Source organism: Oenanthe melanoleuca, chromosome 4 (assembly GCF_029582105.1).
Source record: "Oenanthe melanoleuca isolate GR-GAL-2019-014 chromosome 4, OMel1.0, whole genome shotgun sequence".
NCBI classification, from domain to species: domain Eukaryota; kingdom Metazoa; phylum Chordata; class Aves; order Passeriformes; family Muscicapidae; genus Oenanthe; species Oenanthe melanoleuca.
Genome location: NC_079337.1, coordinates 1,179,999 through 1,201,074, shown reverse-complemented (window position 1 = coordinate 1,201,074; position 21,076 = coordinate 1,179,999). Strand labels below are relative to the sequence as shown.

The window sequence follows — 21,076 nt, the reverse complement described above, 5'->3', positions numbered from 1 at the left end:
GCTACACGTGCTCCTCCTCCACCTGACAGCTCTGAGAACTCACTGCTCTCCTTGCCGAGTACCAATCCCTGCCCTTCCCTCAGCAGGGATAAAACATAGAAAGCTGTAAAAAAAAAAAATCCTACTTAGTCCTTCACTCCCTTAAGTTTCTGTCAATCTTTTCTTCCTCTATGAAGCAGTGTGACAACAAAACAAACAAAACAAAATCCATACAAGAAAGAATTAAAGTTACTACAAATACATATTCAAAAAATAGCTAAGTGGATTTCCACATGGAATATAAATGTTAATCTGGCTTCCTAAAAAGAAAGGAAAAAAACCATCCCACCAAATGCATTTCCCTTTTACTGTGCACGTGGCATCTCTTTCTGTACCACAAGTTATAAATATTTGATCAACTCCATGAAAACAGGTGGCTGGGGAAGGTACAAAGAACCCATTAATGGTCCCAACAGAGGTCAAGGCTAAAGCACAAGTTCAACCTTAGACAAAGAACCCACACATCCACATGATTCCTGCATGTACTTGCCAAGAAACACTGGCAAGTCCCACCAGAAGCCACACCACTCTAGGAAAACATTCCTTTTTTTCTCTGGCATGTGATGCTTTTTCTCTATTTAAGTGGCAACTAAAAACCCTATCTCTCAATACACTAATTTTATTTTCCTTTTCTTAGTACTCCATAATGAATTGGTCTTCCCCACAATTCATGAATTAATTTTACCTGCATCACAGATGAATTTGGGTTATTAAACTGGCTAAAGCCAGCTGTTAACACAACAGCTCACTCTGTCTGCACAGTCACTCCCCTAAGATAGGCACATACACTATATCCACATGCTTTATAAACTGGCCAGAATATTCTTTTTCCTTTCTGTTGCCTAGTCATTAATTGCCTCAAGCATAATTCTTACACAGCTTTGTATTTTAATACTTACACATACAAAACCCACTGTAAGTAAATTACATGAAATAAAAATATAATTGCCTTCTTCCCCACAATGCTTTAAAAACAAATTCAAACTCTCCAAGGATTAAGGCCTCTGTCCTATTGATGCAGTATCCATCAGCTTGCAAGAGTTCCATGTGCATTTCCACACAGATCAGAGCTAAATGCATAAGGCACCACAGTCCTCCTTTTCCTCAGGGTGATGGTGGGTGGAAATAAGCATCTTCAGGATCCTTCAAGGGTGATGAAGTTCTCTCCAGCATTTATTTTAGCAGCTGTTTTCTCTTTTTCAGAAGTGCATCTCTAAGAGCCAGCTAACCACAAAACAAGAGGAGAATAATGAGGTAAGGAGCATAATAACTCAGAAAACACCACACACCACCACTACCACATTAGAACTCTTTTTGATTTCTTTAACTTCTGATCAAAACACTAAGAGCTCATCTGCTCCAACTGGGAGCAGCAATGCAAATGCTAACAATTACAGTGGCAGAAACACTGAGGTTATTTATCTAAACTCCACAGTACAATTAAAGAGCTGGGCATTGCCAAATCCTATGCAGTGAATATTACAACAAACTATTCTACTGACTCATTTAAAACAGAAGAGATGAAGAAAGTTAGTTTAGTTGAGAGGTAAGTAAAATGGGTGTTTTGTGAAGCAATATTACAAAACTACTTTTCAAGGGGGGAGAAGGAATTTTTACAAGTGCCATTATCACCCTTAAGAGACATTATTGTGCTTCAGACATGTTGTAAGCTAGTAAAGGAGCTAGCTCTGGACTATAGCAAGCAGGCCATTTTATCTTAGCACCAAACAATGCAGCAGAATGTAGCACCACACATCTATGAGCCTGCAACCCACTCAAAACACATCTGGTTAACAGACTGCTGCTGTAGCCTAACATTCATGGGAAAAATGTATGAATAAATGTTGTTTACCCATTACATTTGAATTTAACACATCAATAAGAACAAAATCCTTCAAGACTTTTTTTAGAGTAACTGAGCCAAGTATAACTATAAACAGCAGCTTCCTCAAAGTGCCTGGATTGTTCATTTGCAGCCTATTTTGTGTGTTTGGAGAGCTAGTTTCAATGTTGTCAGCGTTAACTGAGGTGAGGCAGAGCAATGCCAAATAAACATGTACAGAGGACACTAGTCCACATCTTCCTGCTCAACAGAAAAACTGGATATTCTCTACTGTCTCCACTAATAGTTCCTGTCTTGCCCTTCCTAAGGTGAGAAATTGCAGATAAATATCATTTGGATAACATGTATGATCCTGGAAAAAATACAAAGTTCAAGCAGCATGTAAACACTTGCACAACACAATGTAGGAAGAAAAAACAACTGGACCACTGGATTATTCTGCAAGTTGCTTGAACACATTTGGATGAGTTAACCAAGGGCTTCACCACTGAGAGCAGCATTAGTGTGAAACTACTGTTTAACTGAAGCAATTTCTTTCTAAACAGCAGCTGCAAGTAGCTAATAAATATCACTTGCATCTACTCCTCAGGAAGATTTATGACAAGCTGTTAGATGACCTCTGGGCCAGGACAGATGAGTCTGTGATAGAACAGTAACAACAGAAAGGCCAGAGACAATGGAGAGTGAACCTCAATCTGCAAAGTAGCTCTTCCTCTGGGGAAGGACTCAGGCAAGCCAAGCCACAGGCTTTTTCTCTGAGTTCCAGCAGCAACACCTCAGGCCAGAGGGCAGGCAGCACCACACCTGGATCACAAAGTACTTCTGACACTGCCCCATCCACCCCCAACATCAAACATTACCTGCTTCTCCCTAAAGGAACGCTTGTTCTTGGTCCGGACATTGTGGCTGTATCTCATCATCATGAAGTTCTTGTTCTTCTGCTTTTCTTTGTTGGAAGAGCTGGCAAATGGGTTAATTCTGGTTTTCTTTTTCACAAATTCTTTTCTGTCTGTTTTTCCAGCCTAGAATAGACAGTGCAATAGAGCAACAGGGGGTCATTTTCCTTCACCTACCATCAGCATCTCCTGCCTGATGGTAACAACATGGAGTATGGCAGTAACAACAAATCTGGGTTCAGCATGACTGTGTTCATACACTCCTTCTCCCATAATTGCTGTATTTATTAAATCAGTGACAATTGGGTCTGTTTGCATTTTCACAGTCACATGTGACCAGCAGGAGATTGTTTGTTTGTTACAGCCAAGATGCAACAGCAAAGAACCAAACAAATCACCTCTCAAACCCCACATGGCAGCTGAGCACCTACCTTAGATATGCAGCCTGAGCATTTCCTCCTGCACAAGACAAACCCAAACCCAGAAGGACAGGATACAGAACATGCTAGTTCCTCACCTTTGCAGTTGCCAATCTGGTCTCCTTGTCTGACTTGGGTTTCTTATGCAGATGTTCAATATCTCTGAGTGAAAGCAACTCTCCCCTACACACAAAACCAGTGTCACCACACAAAACTTCATCTGGCAAGGAAAATAAGCTGCCCTCTTCACCCTTTGTCTGTAACCCACCTTAGGCCATTGTCTCACCATTCATTCAGCCACAAGTTCTTGTTCCCTTCAGGCTGTTCCTCATGTGTGGGATAGCCATTACAAAAGTCACCCACTTATTTTTCAAGTCCTACTTTTATCAGCAAGCTTAAGAAACGCTGGAGCTATCACCAGGCAGGTACTGGTACAAACCCCTCCCCTCATGCCTCTTGGCCTGAGCAAGTCAAACAAACATTCTCAGATCTTCCACAAGCTCCTCAGGTCTTTTTCCCAGGTTTAAGCAAACCCCCAGCCCAGGATCCATTCTAGGCTCTGGCTGTCACCAGGGAACACTGATCAGCCGCAAGAGCTCTGTGCCCTGCTGCAATGAAGAGCTGCATCAGTAGAGGATAGGTAAAAAAAAGCACTCCAAGGCCATATCTACCTGCCCTCCTCCTCCTCTTCATCATCTATTTCAATATATTTCCGCTTTGCAGCTTTGCCAGGTGCAGAATTAAGCTCTTTGGAAAGCTGGGCAAGACGTATTTTCTTGAAGTCTTCCTGAGTCAGCAGCCTGCTTGTACTGACTGCTGCAGCTTTGGCTTTTCGTTCCTCTATGGGCATGCTTTTCACTTTTTCTGCCTTTGGAAAAGAAAAAAGGTACAAAAGAATCAGAGCTTTGCAAACTACTCCTGTGCCACAACCCATGATCCTTGCCTCTCAAATACACACCATGCAATGGCAATATTACTGAGAATGCTACAACCAGATGCCAGGATTTTTCCTTGTTTCATATCCATAGTGTCCGAATGGAGTACATGCACACTAAATTCTGGGAGTACAGGCTCTCACCTGATTATCGCAGCTGTGAAAGCATTGAGCCCTAAGAGAGAACTCCTCCTTCTCCCCTCCCTCCCTAACAACATGTGTGCTTCAGCAGGACTGCTGGGCAGCACTTCAGCCTCACAGCTCACTCTGAAGGCCTGGGTAGGTACTTAAGAGCAGCTACATGGAGGTAAAGAGCAAAAGGATCTTAACAAGACTCATTTGTATCTGGCATAGGAAAGACTTGGCACTCACTACTTGTTGCTGCTCCTCATCTGAGGAGTGATGCACATCAATCCATTCTCCATCGTCATTGTCCTCCTCCTCACTCAGACTAGCACTTTCCCAGCCATCTGCTCAGGGAACAAGGACACAGCTGTTAACACAAACTCATCTTCACTACCTAGACTGGCCATAAATTGATGCTTGGATCACCTGCTCTTGCTGCCTTTCATTTATTTCACCCATCGCCTAACTGCATTTTGCCCTGGGAAATGATCCATGCTGTGCTCTGCAAAGCTCAATTCTCATCTCCAGGGCAAGATCCTGAAAGCAAGGTGCATTTGGGACAGCCTGAAGCACTACAGGAGTTAACAGACACTGATTATGCTCCTCAGTTATAGTGTTCCCACTCCCAGCCACCTAAACCAAGAACTGTGATTTATAGCTGGGACAGTCTAGGCATTGCTTTTCACTGCTGTGCTGGCTGATGTGCTGAATTCTGCAGCTTCAGCAACCAAGCCCAGTGTTACAGTGACCACTACACAGCCTGTCCCACCAGGGCCTTCCTTCCTCCAGCACAGCCCCTGCAGCACCTTCAAGGCACTCACACTTCATTTGCCAAGCTCTGCCTTGCCTTTAAAGACTCTTCCATCTCTTTTCCCCACCTCAGGCAGGGGTTCCAGGGTGTGTAAAGCATTTACACAGGAACTGAGTTAAATAAGCCAAATGTTATATCAAACTACTATTTTGGTGCTCTGTAATATTCAAAAGGTTTTACTTGGGAGAAACTGAACACAAAGTCTACAGCTATACTGTCTTGTCCCTCTGCTTCCTCATCTCAGTGTGTAACATAAAAAACAACACAGTACCAAACCCCACTGACAAACTGCACTTACTGAAGGACAGACAAGTGCAAGCCAAGGCACAGCACAGCAGGAAACAAAAAGGACAAACACCAGGTCCCATGTCCACATAAAACCATAGTGATGGTGATATCCAAACCTGAATTTTTATAGGAAAAAGGCTAACCTTCCTCTTGGGTTCCTCCCTTTTCCTTTTGATCCTCGACCTCCAGTACTTCTGCTCCTGGAATGTAGTCCTTGGCATCCAGCTCTCCATATTCGTGAATCCTGGCTTCCACTGAGGCCTCGGTAGGCTTACCCTGCACAATAACAAAACACTCATTAGGCAGCTGCTATTCTAGTATCCACCAATCCATGAAAATACCTGGAGGAACAGGAGGGTGTGGCTCCAAACACCTTTCCTTATTTCACACGGCAGAGTTTCATTACTCAAGTTGAATGCATCTCAGAAAGCAGTTCAACTTCAAGAGCATGATGTAACCATGAGTTAGATGAATGTGAACTACAAAATGTGGATAGCACACCATGTCCAAAGGCAGCAGGCAGAGGAAGAACAAACTTAACTCCACCTTCTCAAGAGGATACTGAGACAAATCCTCATCATTTTTGAGCACATCAGATTTCAGTGAGTTCAAAACACATGAACTTCTTCTTACCCTGAACTTCTTCTGCAGCATCTCTGGATTCAGAGAGCGGAACAGGTGTATCAGAGTTCTTGCAGACATCATCACATCTGCCCAGAAAATGAGAGTCAGGAATAAAGCAGAACTCTGAGCAAACCAGAAGCCCACACAGATCACCAGGATTTACAGCCCACATGTATTCTCTGAGGTTATGGCTCCCTCTGATTTCTCTGCTATAGAACCCAGCACTTCCTCAGGGCTAATTTCTTAACAATCCCTTTCCTTGCTTTATTTGTGTCCATTAGTTCCCCTTTACTGTTTTGTCTCCCATAGCTACACAATCCAAAGAGAGAGATGTAATCCAAACACTGAACATGGTCTCAGCCTGTAAAAATCAATCAGGACAGCACTGCCATGAAGGCTATAACTGAAGCCCATATAATACAGGAAAAAGAGGAGTTTCAAGTCATATCCATGTAATACTTGCTTTTATTTTTATGTGTCTTGTACTGAACAAGGTCTTGGAGCAGATCTTCAGTCATGGCTAAGGGACACCTCGCAGTGATTTCTTTTATTGCGTTGATTCTAAAAATAGGGAAAAGGAATTAATTTCTCAACACCAGTTAGGAGAGTGCCACTTATAGACTGAATTATATGAAAGTTGAAGAACTTTATACAGCATTTACACAACATTTGGTGAAAGAGGAGAAAGCCATCATAAAATACTCCCAGCAAAAAATACAGAAAGTTGAAGCTAACAAACTTTTAACTCAAGCAGCTTCTTGAAAGCATAGCACAAAACAAACATAAAAAAATAAGCTGCAAGTGGTTTAAAATATATATATATTATAACCACATTTGAAGTTTGACATGACTCATACAATTCAGTACCCACCCTACAGTCATGACTTCCCCAGAATTCTTGTCTGTGACAAAGTTGTTGGCAATGGTCATCAACACTGACTGGATAATCTGCAAATAAGAAAAAAATACATATTTAATAAAAACTTAACACATTTAGATGCTAATAGACAGATCCCTTTTCATAAAAACACACATCAGGACATGCCAGTACAGCCCACAAATATTTTCTAAACATGAATTTTCTTGCAGAAAATAAAATAAGCATCTTTTCCCTCACCTCTTTATAAAACAATACCTCAGAACTTGCAGAAATTGCTGCAATTACCATAAGCTTTTCCAACCAATCTGACAAAGTCCCCTTCCCCACACACACACTCATTTGCATTTCCATGCTGGCCTGCTGCCCATTTAACATCCATCACAGGTGGAACACTGACCTCAGGTGGTACCAGCTGATGTGAAGCCTGTGCAGCAAACAGAAGAATCCTTGTCACTTCTGGAAGAAAAGCAGGAAGAAGATGCCCAAACATATTGCTGCAGCTTGCTCCAGCCAACAAACACATCCCTTAAAACTCAACAAGCTGCTCAGTCAAAAACTATTCAGCCTGAACTCTACTGAACTGGGACACTATTAGTCCTCTCCCACCAAGGATCAGGAGCTCCTCTGGCCTCCACTCAGCCACATTAGCCAGCTAAAGCAAAAGGAAATGCTCCAGAACTGGAGCCAAACACCAGTAAAAGGAAGCAGCATAAGGCAATCACACTTAGTTTAGCTAGTCAGGATTAGTGCTTCAGATTCCTTTTATTCCTTTGCTGGAGCTTCTCAAATCCTCAGGTAAGGAGCCCTGAGTGCACAGAGCCTCCACAGAAGCACTTGGCACTTCTGGCACTGAGGAACTTGTGCTTCCTTTGGAAGTCCCACTGGACTACTCCTGCTTCCCACCAAACCACTGCTACTTGCCCATTTGCACTGCCACTCCCATCAAAGGCCTGGACATGAGACACCAGGGATCAGCAGTACCTAAGTAGCTACTTACCCCTCTGATGGGGCTGGAGGAACCTCTGAACAAAGGGGTAGAAATTAAAAAGAAAAAGCTGCAAGGCAAATTGTAACATATTATCTTCTTGTCTTTGAACTTGAGAGCACCTTCATAAGCTGATACATGGTAAAACCATCTCAGTTTATTACTGGGTAGTCTACACAAAACCCTCCAAGTGCAGGAGCTGCCAGTTTCCCTCTTGTTCAGCACCATCTGACTGATAACACTGTGGTCAGCATGAGCAGCTTCCCAGGAAGTTCTTGGAAGCACCAAGTTCTTCTCTACTCTTCAGGCTCAGCTCAGCTACTCCAGACCAATACACCTTTCCCTAGGAGAGCCCACTAAGTACCACAAAGCCTGCACCACTGTGCCATTCCATGAAGCCTGCTGGCAACTCCCTGACCATCCCTACACACCTTTGGGCATACAGAAAGATTAAATCTTATTTCCCAGAGGCACAAGGCCAGAACTCTCCCACACCCAAACCAGGCTGGCTACCAACTGACCACCATAAAATGATTCAAGTACATACCTCATGTATTCCAACAAGCCTGGATATTAGGTCCATGAGCATCATCTTCACTTCAAATCGCTCCTTGCAGTTCTCCAGCTGCTTCAGCAGTTTCTCAGCAAAGTCTGGAAGAGGCAAAAATGGATTTTCAGTAGGCCAAAGGAGCACAACACAGAACTCCAATGGGATTACAGTCAGAAGAGGCAGTTTGATTTGTTGTTTTTTCAAAGCCTCAGTGCCCTTTCAGAGAAGAAATTCAAGGTGACCAAAGCGCTTACTCCAATGGGTTATTTTACTTCTCATATGCCTAAAAGGCCTGCTGTGAACAGGTTCAGCAGAGGGAACTAGCAGATGTTCCCCACACCATAAGTGCTGAGTCAGAATTGAAAACTAAACTTTTAGATACATTTTGGGTTCATCTGAGAAAATGACATGCCTGAGGTTCACTGGAACAAAGACCAAATCAAGTGCTGTTAGATTAATACAAATTGCACTAAGAGTTCACTGCACACTCACCTTGGGGATCATGAATCAAGTGAATGGCAGAGAAGTTGAACACCTCTGGCTTGCTCTTCTTCTTCTGCTTCTGCATGGAAACGAGAGTACAAGACAATTCTGTGAGTAAAGTGCTTTAGTTTCAAGGTTGCTGTCAAAAGACTACTGCCTCTTTGAGAAGATATTAAAAACTATCCCTGGATTTTAAAAACTATCCCCATTTCCAACCGCACAGCCTTATCTGCAACCTGCAGCTAAACAAGCAGGGCAACAACTGGACTTCTGCACCAGAAGGATTAAGGCAGGATGATGGGAAGCCAGGGAGCCCTCTCCTCACCTTGAGGACCTTCATGGCTTTCTCCAGCTTCTTCTTGCGCTTGGTGGTTTTCTTGTTGGTGGCGTAGCGCATCATCAGATCTCTGGCCGTGGGGCCATCATCCTTGGGGAAGGAGACAACACTCAGGTAACCAGGCTCCAAATGGCAATCACAGAAACAAACTACCACATACTCTGAAAACTATCTGAAGTGTCAGAGCACATAGGTACCAGCATCTAGAGCGAAAAGAGCTCTCAGCATTTCTCTGTTAACAGACAGCAAAGACATCCTGCCATCACTCAGGGCCATCTGTCAGACACTGAAATTGTTTGTGAGCCACAGAAACATCTGGAGACAGCTCAGCAGGACAAGGAGTAGCACAGAGTGAGACAGATTGGCAGAGCCAGAGTCACCAAGATGGCAGAACCAATAATGGGTCTGAAAGCTAGAGAAGGGAATATTTCATCACAGCACCCACCTCAGACTCCGATTCACTGTCCTGCTTCTCATCCTCATCTTTCCCAAGGAAGAACTTCAAACCAGCAACTAACACCTGAAAAGTAAAGGGAGTTCATGTGGGACAAGCTGACAATTTACAGCCACCCTACACTTAAGCTGTGTAAAGACTTAGCCAGTTTTTTTTTATAGGCATGGATCTGATCAGAAAATAAACCAAGTTACAGCCTGAAAGCCAAGGTAATGTCCAGTGTACCAGTGATTTCTGTTCTCACCTTGGTGACTTTGGAAAAGCAGGCAGTTGTGATGACATTGACTGTTTTGGCATCATTCCTGGAAAAAAACAAACCACATCTTTTATTTCAAGCTTGACAATTTTACATTATTCTCAGAAAATTAGTTTTCAGCAAAAATTTAAATTCATTTCACACAAGACATTATTTCTTCTCAGCTAAATTCCTTGGCACAACTTAGAATTCCACTGGGCTCCAATTAGGAAATCTATTTAACTCACTATCCCCTGCATTATGTTTTGGACTGCATGCTACAAATTATGCCCACATGCCCCACAGTAAAGGGCAAATCGACACAGGCCTGCCAGACCCACCAAATATTCCTTCTGTAAAGCTCTACCATCACATCCAGAGATATCTTAGCAGCAGTGGGATTGCTGTCTCTCAACATTGTGTACATGAAGTTCTGCAGTGCCTAAAAAAGAAGTTGAAAACATGTTTTTAGAGGTCTTCACAGCAGGAGGACAGCTCAAAGTACACATGAAAGCCAAAGCACCTACCGTGTTCACTTTGTTGTTCTTGTGTTTAGCATTGACATTCTTGATGTCTGTCACAATGTGAGTGTACAAGGTCTGCAAGAGGAGAGATGACAGGGAGTAACACACAGAGAGGGAACCCTGCCTAAGCACCAGCATGGGGCCCAGCTGATCACTTCTGGGAACATCACTGAGTTACAGCAGGACAAAGAACAGGAAAGCATCCTATGAGCACTCATGTATTTGAAGACCATACTGAATTTACAGTACAGCAAGGCAGGACAATGAACAGCACTACATACTGCTTAAAATGCTGCCCCTGCTTCATTCAGGCCTGCTCTGACAGCCAGGTTTTTCACCTGCAGACACAACCACACTGCTCACCCCCAAACAGGACAAGCCCACAGCCTGCAACAGCAAGGTGTTTACAGCAGCAGAACTCAGTTACTAGTCAGCACAGAGCTGGAGCCCTGCCTCCAGCACTGACTGCTGAAACAGCTGAGCTATTCCTAACTCTATTTCCCCGACCAAGCAGAGAACAGTTGCCTATTCAGGCATCACCTCTGACAACGTTGGTCAAAACAGACTGGAAATGCAGATTTTTGTCAGCACGCCTTACCTTCCGTAGCAGTTTATCGTGACACCGCAGCAGCTGAAAGAAGAGCTCCAGCAAACTCGTGGGATGTATTAGATTCTTGTTCCTCAGCAGGATCAGAGCCTTACAGAAGGTCTGTAAGAGAAGCCAGATTCCCCATTGCTCTGCAGCTCCTCTTTATCGCCGAGCAAACCGCAAGCTGTCTGCTCGCAGAAGGCAGGGGGAGCCCGAGGCGGGTCTCACCATGCGCAGCTCGGGGTCCAGCACCGTGTGGTGGTGGGAGAGCAGCTCCTTCAGCTGCTGCGGGAAGCTGCCCATGTGCTCGGGGTAGCAGTGGGCAACCTGCAAGGGACAGCGCAAGAGAAGGCTCTAGAGCACGGCGGGCGTTACCTCACAGCCCTGGCAAGGGGCGCGCAAACAGCGAGTTTAACTTTGTACAGCGGTCATTGTCACAGGCCACAGGGGCTCACCTGCGCCAGGAACATCAGCAGCTCGGCCAGCTCCTTACTGGGCTTGTCCGGCTGGAAGGTGAAGATCTCCACATGGGACTGGTAGTGGTGGTACTGCTGCAGGAACTGCGCACACACAAACAGCGGCAGCTGAGCAACACCGCCCGTACCCCCGTGCCCGTCCCGCAGCCCGCCCCAGCCAGCCCCCGGGGCGCACCTCCTCGGTGTAGGAGGTGGGGTCGCGCTTGATGAGGTTCTGCAGCTGGGGCAGGTTGCTGGGCAGCTTGTTGCCCTGGCGGCCCGACATGGCTGCGGGCACCGGCACCGGGAGCGAACCACGCGGGCGCTCAGCTGGCCGCCGCCATGTTGGCCCGCCCCCGACGGCCGCCGCCGAGGGACAAACCTGTGCGGGAGGCGCGCTCCGCTCCGCTCCGCGCCGCGCTCCCTGGGCGGGGGCTGTCAGCGGGGACAAGCGGCTCCGGGCAAGGCTGGATTCTAGTTAAGTCTGTGTTAAATAATCCAACTTTATAGGCCTTTTATCAAAACTTTCACTTAGGAAGCTACAAAAGTTAAATCTCTATAAAGCTAACATGCAACTCCTGAACTAAATGAGTTTACAAAATTAGCCTTCATAATTCATCTGACTTGCAACCACCATCTCTAAAAAACATCCAAAGCAAACAAACATCTTTTTTTTTAGCTGTTACTAAAGTTGCTATGAGGGCACTAAGGTGTTTCTGTGCACTGCATTTCTATGTTTTTTCAATCAGTTTAGCAGTTATTGGGGCTGCACAGTTCATGGATGGGGTAGAATTGCACAGGATGTTAGGCTGGGAATTTGGAGATGGGAAGCTCTTGGCTCTCTTTTGCTGCAAGCCACAGATCAGAAATTTTTATTCCATTAAAAGCCATAGAGTTGGAGGTTTTACAATGTCTGGGAGGTTTTACTTGAGTACATTTAATGTATTTGATTGCCAACATTTCATTTAAATTCCACGTCAATTCCTGGCCCTTAATGGCTGTAGGGGATTTGTCTTCCTGGACTTAATACTTGTAATTTTGTAATTACAAGTAATTGAGAACAGAGTCAATGCTCTTTTCCTTAAAAAGAAAGAAAAGTCTCTAAGTCCAACAGGAATATGTATTTCTGGGTCATGACTCATAAATATGTGCAGGCTTGAGACACAGGAGCTGTGTTGTTTTGTTCAAGGGAGCAGGGGGATGTTCCTCTAATGGCTTGAGAAATGCGCAGTCACAGCTCCAGGGGGAGAACAGTGCAGCTCATGATGCTGCTCTGAGGTGTTTGTGAGGCTTTTCAGCCTCAGCTTTGCTGGCAACACAAATGTTCCTTCCTCTGAAGGGAGGAATTGTTGCAAACCATTAATGGTCGAACACAGCTCGTGTGTAGAACCAACTGAATAGCAAAGGTTTGCTTGAAATGCCAAACTGGCTTCCTAAAGGCTGCTTTGGCACCCCCAAAAATATTATTTTGAATTAATACTTTTTCATGTCGTATGAGGATTAAAGAGGTGATATGGAAGAAAACTCTAATTTCTCCCTCTCAGGCTTTATTTCGTAGCTGTGACCTAATAACTTGTAATATCACAGCATTCTGAGACCAGGGAACACCTGGATTTGGAAGAAGAAAATATCTTTGAGGCAAATTTTGGTGAGTTATACATGCCCTCTGCAATACTTAGGCTGCCAAGAGGCTCTTTGCTCTTGGCTTTTCTTTGAATTGGCTTATTTTTGCATGGAGGAGGGGGAGAAATGGTGTTTTTACAAGTTTGTTTTTCATAACTCTGATATGACATCAGAATAATTTGTGTCAATCCTTTTTTATACCTTTGCTCTTCAAAATATGACCCCATTAGATTTTTTCTTCAGGACAGACACCTTACACGTTAAAGAATATCCCCCAGATCACCTGTCCTAAAAGTATTTCATTCAGGGGTGATGAAAACTTCTGATGTGTGGATTGCAGTTTCCAGATTTAATTTAAATGATGTTTGGTTTTTGAGACTCTGATCCTGCACTGATCAGGAATCAAAGCAGCTCAGTGATGCAGAGCTGATCCTAAAATGATAAACCAGTTCAGCCTCAATCTGTCACAGGTTCTGCAAGTGCATGGAAATATTTCTGTTCTGCTATTTTGGGAGACTTTGCCTGCAAATGTAAGCAGTTATTTAGAGAGAGTATGATTAACTGTGAAAAAGAAAATAATATGGTTATAGGTTTGGCTTCTTTTTCTGCCTTCTTAGTGAATTGCAATAGAACACACAGACTGATGCAGAAAAAAGTTTATTGAAAGTTTCACTAACAAAACTACAATTGTGGGAATAAGGTTTCATCAAGTGGTTTCATCACTCCAATTCTGAATCATGAATTAGGGTCGTGCTCTAGCAGTTCATATTTTGATCAAAATTTTTTTGAGGTTTTAAATGCAGGATGAACAAGTAAAGAAATCTGAGCCAACCTGGTTTTTTTGAACCAAGAGCAGGGGTGGAAGAAGGCAGCAGTATCAGTGAAGCAGCAGGGAAAGTAAAATGCCCAACATCTCCCAGAAGAGTTGAGTATTCCTGGCACAGTTGAAGGCTTGGCAACTTTGCAAAACACTTCAGGGTAGCAGTGTCTTTTGATCCTCTCTTTATCTGGGAGAACTTGCTGGAAGCTTGCAGATGTCCAAGTGCTAGAAGGGTCCTCATCTTTTCTCTCAGCTGTGGTTTTACAACTCTCTTTTAAGGGCATAAATGCTGCTAATGCCATCCAAAGCCTCGTATGAAGGTTGTGCAGAGGTCACTTTAGACTGCTCAGGGAGGGAAGGGCACAGACACTGCTGCTGATGGCTGCCTTGCTGGGGGAGACACAGGAGACTGGGAAGGACAGCTTCCCCATGGAAATGAGTGTAGCTCCCTGCACTTGTGGGGAATGGCTGCCTTGTATCTGCCGGGGATCGGGCTCTATGGTCTGAGACACAGCATGGCACTGCAGGGATGTGAGAAGGGAGACGGCCAGGAGCTGCTGCCGGGAGATGGCACGAGCCTGAGGGAGCAGTGGGAAGAGGCAAGTGGGGTTACTGCAGGAGCTGGCATTCGGGGCGCTGGCATCCAGCTGCTGCTGTAATGGTGCTGTAATGCATCTGGGTGGGAACAGGGGTGCTGCGGGGCTGTGGCACAGCAGAGCCGAGCTACTCGGCGAAGCAGGAGGCGGGAGTCAGGGCTGCCGGGACGTGCCGCACCTCCCCGTGGTACAGCAGCGGCACGGGGGAGCTGTAGCACTCGTTCCTGTCGTACATGTAGCAGGTCTGCGGCTCCTCGCACGAGTTACCCTGCTGCACCGGGTGCATCACCCCGCCCAGCTCAACTTCTGCGGGCTCACAGTTTCTGCAGCTGGAGGAGATGGAAAGTAGAGCAAGTGTGAGGAGTTAGGTGAAAAGATGCCCCTGTGGTGGTGCCTTGGGGGGGAAATGATGCCTTGGGTTTTAGCTTTTATATTTTTCAGATTCTCTCCAGCTTGGCGTGTAACTCTGAAATTTCGTATTGGATGCTAGTAAGCTCTCTTCACAGGGTAATTAGACAAAACAATCCCTTCCTAGCTAGAGAATCAAGGACACTCATTACCCAAAAAGCAGAAACAACGACAGAGATGGCAAGCCAGGGGGCTGAGACTCCGTGGCCTGACCCCAATGTGTAGATGAACCAAAACTTATAAAAGTGTAAAAACTCGTGAACAGGATCCATCTTGGATTTGATTTGGGTTTAGCCCCAGCCAGGCTCTGGCACTGCCCAAGGTATATCCTTTCAATAAACACCCATTTTATTCCTTTTGCTCTGTCTAGTCTCTGTTCCAGGTCAGCCTCTCCAGGCATCAGTTCAACCCCAAATCTTTCTTGCTCATCTGCATATAGAGCCAGGAGAGTGCTGTGCCCTTTCTAGGTGTTCCAGGGGCCTCAAGCATCTTTTAGAGCTGCTGTGGGTTAAGTCTTGGAAAGTGAAGTTAAGAAACAAAACTACTTACAGTTCACTCATGCGATAGACAAAAGTGGTCCTGAGTGGGGACAAGGGGTCAGAGATGTTCTCCCGAGCCTGCAGGGGGACTCTGCAAAGGTGGGAAGAGAGTCACTCACATGAAAACTGCTTATGCAACAGTCTGCTCTGTTGTGAGCAATTCTAAACACTCATCTTCTTCGTGTTGTTTTCATTCTGACCCTTCTCTGAATCAAATCCCAGGAACAGGAGATCTTGATCCTCTGCACCCTCCAAGGCAACAGCCCTCCCCGAGAGCACTGCAGCAACTCATGGAAGTGCCACTTGCAAGGTGACAGGGCTGAGTGCTAACTTCTGTTGAACTCTGAGCTAGCAGATGCCTGAGGCTGATGGACAGGGATGTTTAATTAGTGGTTCTCCTGCCCAGAGCTCTACAGTGCTCCTGCAGCTCTGGACCTGAAGCTAGTCCTTGTTCCCTAGACACTCACTTCAGTTAGGTTTGTATGAGTGGAGAGGGCAGGACAGAGTCCTGCTCTTAAACTGAGTTCTGTCTCATGGGAGACAGTTTAGGCATTAGCTGATAGTTAATAGGCATTAACTATTTTCCCAGGCTTTCTGTCAGGTCAGGAAGTCAGTCCAGTGTCACGGGCCCAATCTGGTCCCAGGTTAGATCAACTTTTGACAGGTCATTATCTACTTCAGCCTATTTTGTTAAGTTAATACTGGTCTGCCTAAAACATGGAGATGCTTTTTGTATCTGAAGGAACAAACACCAGAGAGGTTCATGTGAGGCAGAAAAGCACTTAGCAAAATGAAATACTCAGGATAGCACAGAAAACAGCCCATGTAACAAGCTGTTCTCTTCATCAGTGCTGGGACATAAGAAACAATGCAAAGAAAAGTGGTACAACACTGCATCTCCTGCTCACCAGCACTATGAAATTCTTGGCTGCCACTTACATGATGCGGATGTTTCTCACCAGGATTTCTTCATCAGGATTTTCTTTGGAGGGGACAAACTTGGAGGTCACTGTTACACACTGACACTTATTATTGACCAGCACGTACTCCTCATCTTTGGGGCTCACTGGGTAACCTGCAAGCACAGGAAAGGCAATCCCAGAATCAAGAACAGAATCGTTGAAAGCTGCTCTGGCAGATAGCCAAGGGATGAAAATGACAGGAATGCACCATTATGGCACTGGATGGATTACAGCTGAAGTTGTAGCAGGTACAAATGAGTCTCTTAGCGAAGATGAGTTCAGCTGTCAGCACACTCAGCTCAGTGTGCTGCTGTATGTAGGGCTGGTGGGACTGGGAAGGACAAGATTAGGAACCTGGACACTCTGGCTGGTGAGGGACAAATGTGCATGGATTGCTGGTAAAATGGGAATAAAATCCCAGCCACACTTGGTGACCAAAGTACTCTTTTCCTAGGAGCTGGCTATGCAGCTCCTCTGTCATGCACCAAGGCTACTCCAGCAGTCCAAACCCCAGTTTGGTCTGATCTCTAAATGAATGTCTCTGACCTTGCCATTGAGGCAGATGTGTCAGTTGTCCTTCAGGTTCCTGGGGAACAGCTGCCAAAAAAGCACAGGAACACCCAGAGAGGAGAGAGCCCCCTGACGTGGCAGGGAAAGGCAGGTGGCCCTGGTGATGTTTGTGGTTTGCAGGGAAAACGCCAGTCCTGGTTTACCTCTCCAAACTGCTGCTTCTAGCATGCTGCTTGATATGAAACTCAGTCAAAGCAGGCTAGAACATGCCAGGTGTCACTCAGAGGCTTTTAGAGTGTTGCTGATGTTGTGCAATGCTGCCTTACTGTGAGTAGGTGGATTTGAAATAGTTTGTTTCTTGCTGCTTTGTTTTCCCCAACCCAGATCCTCATTTCTCTGCACCCATAACAAGCCACCCTTGCTTTTGTGTTGCTTTTACATCCCTCTGTATTTCTATTTCTGATGAAATCAAGTTCACAACCCTCACTTTGCAGCATCATTCTTGCTACAGCGCTTTCAGCCTGCTTAGAAATACCAGACCCATTGTTTTTTGTCATATGGAGACAGTTTGCTTTGTGCTCAGATGGATCTCAGTTCTGGGGACTTGCCTGCTTGCTTTTCCCTTGGTTTAATCATAGAGAGAAAGAAGAAACATGATGAAAAAAGCTGGGTTAATCATGTCTGTAAAGGATTTTGGAGTTATTTGGACTTAAAAGCTTTGGTCCTTCCTTCCCCTATAACATCCTGGTCTCATCTGCTTCCATTGCAGCTTTTCTGAGACTGTTAAAGGCACTGTAACTGTAAAAAAGGTACCAACACTGTGTGAAATGATGCCTCAGTGATCCTAGAGTTGACCTGCTGGTTACAAGTGCTGTCCCTGTGGCCTTTGGCAGAGAATCTTTGGATAAGAATCTCTGTGGAGTTCCTAGCTTGGGAAGGAAATCACCTTCCTAGCTTCTTCTCCAAGCTTCTTCTCTGCCAACTCATCATTCCACATGAGCTCTTCCCTCTGATGCAGAAGCTCCCAGAAAAGCCTCTCTAGTCCCTGTCTTCTTGTCTTGGCCTCTGTTTTGGCTCAACAAAAGTCTCTGGCTTTTTGTCCATCACAGAGCTCTTCCTCTGCTCTCTGTGCTGCATTCCACATAACACTGTGTGCAGTTCTTTCCAAACCCTTCATCCAAAGCCAGTGTTCAAGTCAGATCCTATTGGCTTTCAGGTTGTCCCAAAACCTCTCAGAGCAGGCTTTAATTCTAAAATTAGATTAACACAATCTTATGCATATGCAGGTTTTTCTGACTGCTCTAAAAATACTGCCCTGATTTAATTCTTTGTGTTATGCTCTTGGCTTCACTGTTAAAGTTACTGGTGCTCTATCAATTTTTCATTTAAGATTACAATGCTAAAAAAAAAAGTCATTTCATCAGCAGTATCTTCATGTGTCACTCAGTGAAAACCTTTGGGGAGAAGGTTTTTAAATGCAAAATTTGCTAATGCTGTTCTAAATGTCCACAGGTTCAATTTCCTAGTGCCAGAGTTATTGCACTAAGCTGTTCCCTCCCTCCTCAATATTTATGTGGCTATATTTTGGACAAAATTTCTCACCTTCCAGTACTGCACTGTCCTTTGAGACACTGTGAAGCCCAAGAGAATTGCCTGGGGTAAGCAATAAGATGCCCTTTTCCAAAAGTTGCAGGAAATGCAGGGCTGCAGCTGCTGGTGCCTTTGGGGTGGTTATCCCTGAGCACCAGTTCAATCCTGCAGAGCAGATCCACCATGTGCAGCAGGATGGATTCAGACTGGTTAGAGACCTGAGACCACACTGAGGAGTGTGCTGGGAGGACAGGCTGAGCTCAGCTGGAATCAAGGGTTTCTAAGAAATTCAGTGGAGTTACATGATAAGCTACAGTTTAATCAAAATAAGTTGGCTGTAGCTGTGTGGCAGGATCACCAGGAAGATTTTGGAAGCCTTTAGGTCCAGGGAGCAAGTAAGCTCCCTAGGACTGCAGAAAAACAAGCATGTAGCCTGCACATTTACAGTTTATTGCTTCAGAAAGCTGATAAAAAATGGCTAATTACCAAGTCCTAAATTTGGAGCTAGTCATCACTTTATCCTCCAGGCAGCAATTAGAACCACACTGCTCTGATGCAGAAACACCCTGAGGTGTCCAAGCACCACTGAAGCTCAGCTGCTTGAGCAGGCTTTGAGCTTTGACCTCTGACTGTTAGAATAACTCAGGGTAAATTACACAAAACCTGCCATTGATGTCTTAATCCCAGTTTTCCATCCCTTCGTTGCTCACCTACCTGCCACAAGGATGATCCCCAAGGAGACGGCCAAGGCAACACACAGCAACAAAGAGTTCTTCATGTTGCCTTCCCTTCTTTTGAAGAATGTGAGTGGAGAGCCTGACTCTGCCTATAAGGGTGTGTGCAAATTGGTTTCCTAAAATAAGCAGCCCAGCCAATACTGGAAAATGCGGCTGGGGACTGAAACCAGGTGTGTTAATGCACCAAGACCTCTGGCTTTCAGAGGGGAGCAGGGAGTTGCACTTCTACTGTGCTTTTTTCTGTTCTTCACCAACAGGCAACAGAGCTGCTGAGTACAGGGATGTGCAAAACCACCCCAAGAGAGGGGACACTGCCATCACGGCTGGTGGAAGGTAATAAACTCCAAGAGCCACAGCTCTGGCTCCTAATTTTGAGAAATCAGACTTTAAAATCCCTTGAGTCCTATTAAAACACCACTTCAGGCTTCAAAATCAAAATCCTGTTTGGACCAGCTGTGTGCAAACCTGAATTAAGGGCTGGACCTGCCCCCAGAGAGCCTGCAGTCAAAGCAGGAAAGGTGACAGAGCAGGAGTGAAAGAGGTACTGCCACTGCAGCTCTGCCCACTGCATTGAGGAGTTCATCTTCTTGTGAATGGAAAAGGGACTCCATGGGATTTGTGGCTTAGGAGAGGTCCTGAGTCAAACCCTGGGGTACTGGGCATGGAGATTTTTCATCAAGGAGGGTGGTACTGGAGAGGGCCTGGGATTTTTTTTTTTTTTTTGTCCCAGATTTGGGATCATTTGTGTAACTTCTGAAGAGCAAATGTAGCTTATAATGGCCAGAGCTGTCTCTGTAGCACTTGCATGTGTCTTGCACAGAAAAAGCCACTTTTTAGGGAAGCCCAAGCTTAGCAAGAGCCTGGTTGCTCTTGCCAGCCTTCTTCAAGAGGCTGAACTCTTTTGGCAGTGCTGCCAAGCATGCTGGTTCCTGTCACCTCGCAGGATGTGTCTCTTTTCTCAGACCCAGCTGGCTGTGTCCCTAAGCCCAGAACTGTTCCAAGGCCCTGGTTGTGTGCCTGAGGTTTTCCCCCAAGCACAAACCCCTCACCCTGCAGCTGCATGATGCAATGAGCTTTCAGGTTACATCAGCAGTGCTCATGTGCAAGGGGAGCATGGGACTTGGGTGGGGGGATGATGGGTCACAGCCAGCTCCTTGCAGGGCATTGGGTTCTTCCACAGTTCTTTACATACCTTGTGTTCTCATTAGGGATCTGTCTGTAGCAGGGAAAAAATGTGGGGTTGTTTGCTTTCCCCATCCCAGAAAGCATTGCTAACACTTTATGCAGCCCTCCCTCTGAGATGGGCAAGATGCTCCCTGTGCCCCATTTTTGGCAGGTGGTAAGAAATTAACCTGACTCACAGTGCTGATAGGGATACAAGGGAGGATGCCAGCACCAGGATAGAGAGCATGCAAGGGAGGCTGGCTCTGATCTGCTCTGCCTAGCTGCACTAACAAAAATATGGCACTGGCAAGGTGCAAGGAGAGTATTTTGAATTGTCAAGGCAGAGACTGAGCAGCATATATCTGTGTGTTTCTGTTCACTTTGGTGGCTTTCCCTGGCTGCTGGTGCTCAGCATATCTGGATTTCGGTTGCTAAATCTACACGTGTGTGTACAGTCCCTCGGTCTGGATATGATAACACCAGAGCTATTTTCAGTCCCTTCAGCCACCTGCAGCTTTCTGGGGATTTCTAGCTAGATCACAAGCTCTTCAGAGGAAGGTTTATGTTTGGGACTGTTATTCTTATGGATTACCCCTGTTTTACTGGATGGCTTCTGGAATTTTGTCTGGGCGAGCAGGCATTTGGCAATGGGCTG

General features: G+C 45.3%; 2 protein-coding genes across 2 annotated transcripts; both read right to left on the bottom strand.

Moving 5' to 3' along the window:
• Window positions 1-138: 138 nt before the first annotated feature.
• SDAD1 (SDA1 domain containing 1) lies at window positions 139-11,847 on the bottom strand. The gene is made up of 22 exons (XM_056490993.1): window positions 11,669-11,847; window positions 11,473-11,577; window positions 11,246-11,344; window positions 11,027-11,137; window positions 10,432-10,503; window positions 10,246-10,346; window positions 9,914-9,971; window positions 9,661-9,735; window positions 9,204-9,305; window positions 8,888-8,957; window positions 8,393-8,496; window positions 7,858-7,915; window positions 7,258-7,316; window positions 6,852-6,928; window positions 6,444-6,541; window positions 5,990-6,066; window positions 5,500-5,632; window positions 4,504-4,601; window positions 3,869-4,065; window positions 3,296-3,380; window positions 2,743-2,904; window positions 139-1,263 (listed from the first exon to the last, which is right to left on the bottom strand). Exons 1-22 carry the CDS (start codon window positions 11,756-11,758, stop codon window positions 1,213-1,215), a joined length of 2,082 nt encoding a protein of 693 aa, XP_056346968.1. The 5' UTR covers window positions 11,759-11,847; the 3' UTR covers window positions 139-1,212.
• A 1,889-nt stretch (window positions 11,848-13,736) lies between these two features.
• JCHAIN (joining chain of multimeric IgA and IgM) lies at window positions 13,737-19,346 on the bottom strand. The gene is made up of 4 exons (XM_056490753.1): window positions 19,235-19,346; window positions 16,398-16,533; window positions 15,469-15,549; window positions 13,737-14,840 (listed from the first exon to the last, which is right to left on the bottom strand). Exons 1-4 carry the CDS (start codon window positions 19,296-19,298, stop codon window positions 14,639-14,641), a joined length of 483 nt encoding a protein of 160 aa, XP_056346728.1. The 5' UTR covers window positions 19,299-19,346; the 3' UTR covers window positions 13,737-14,638.
• Between the last annotated feature and the right edge of the window lie 1,730 nt (window positions 19,347-21,076).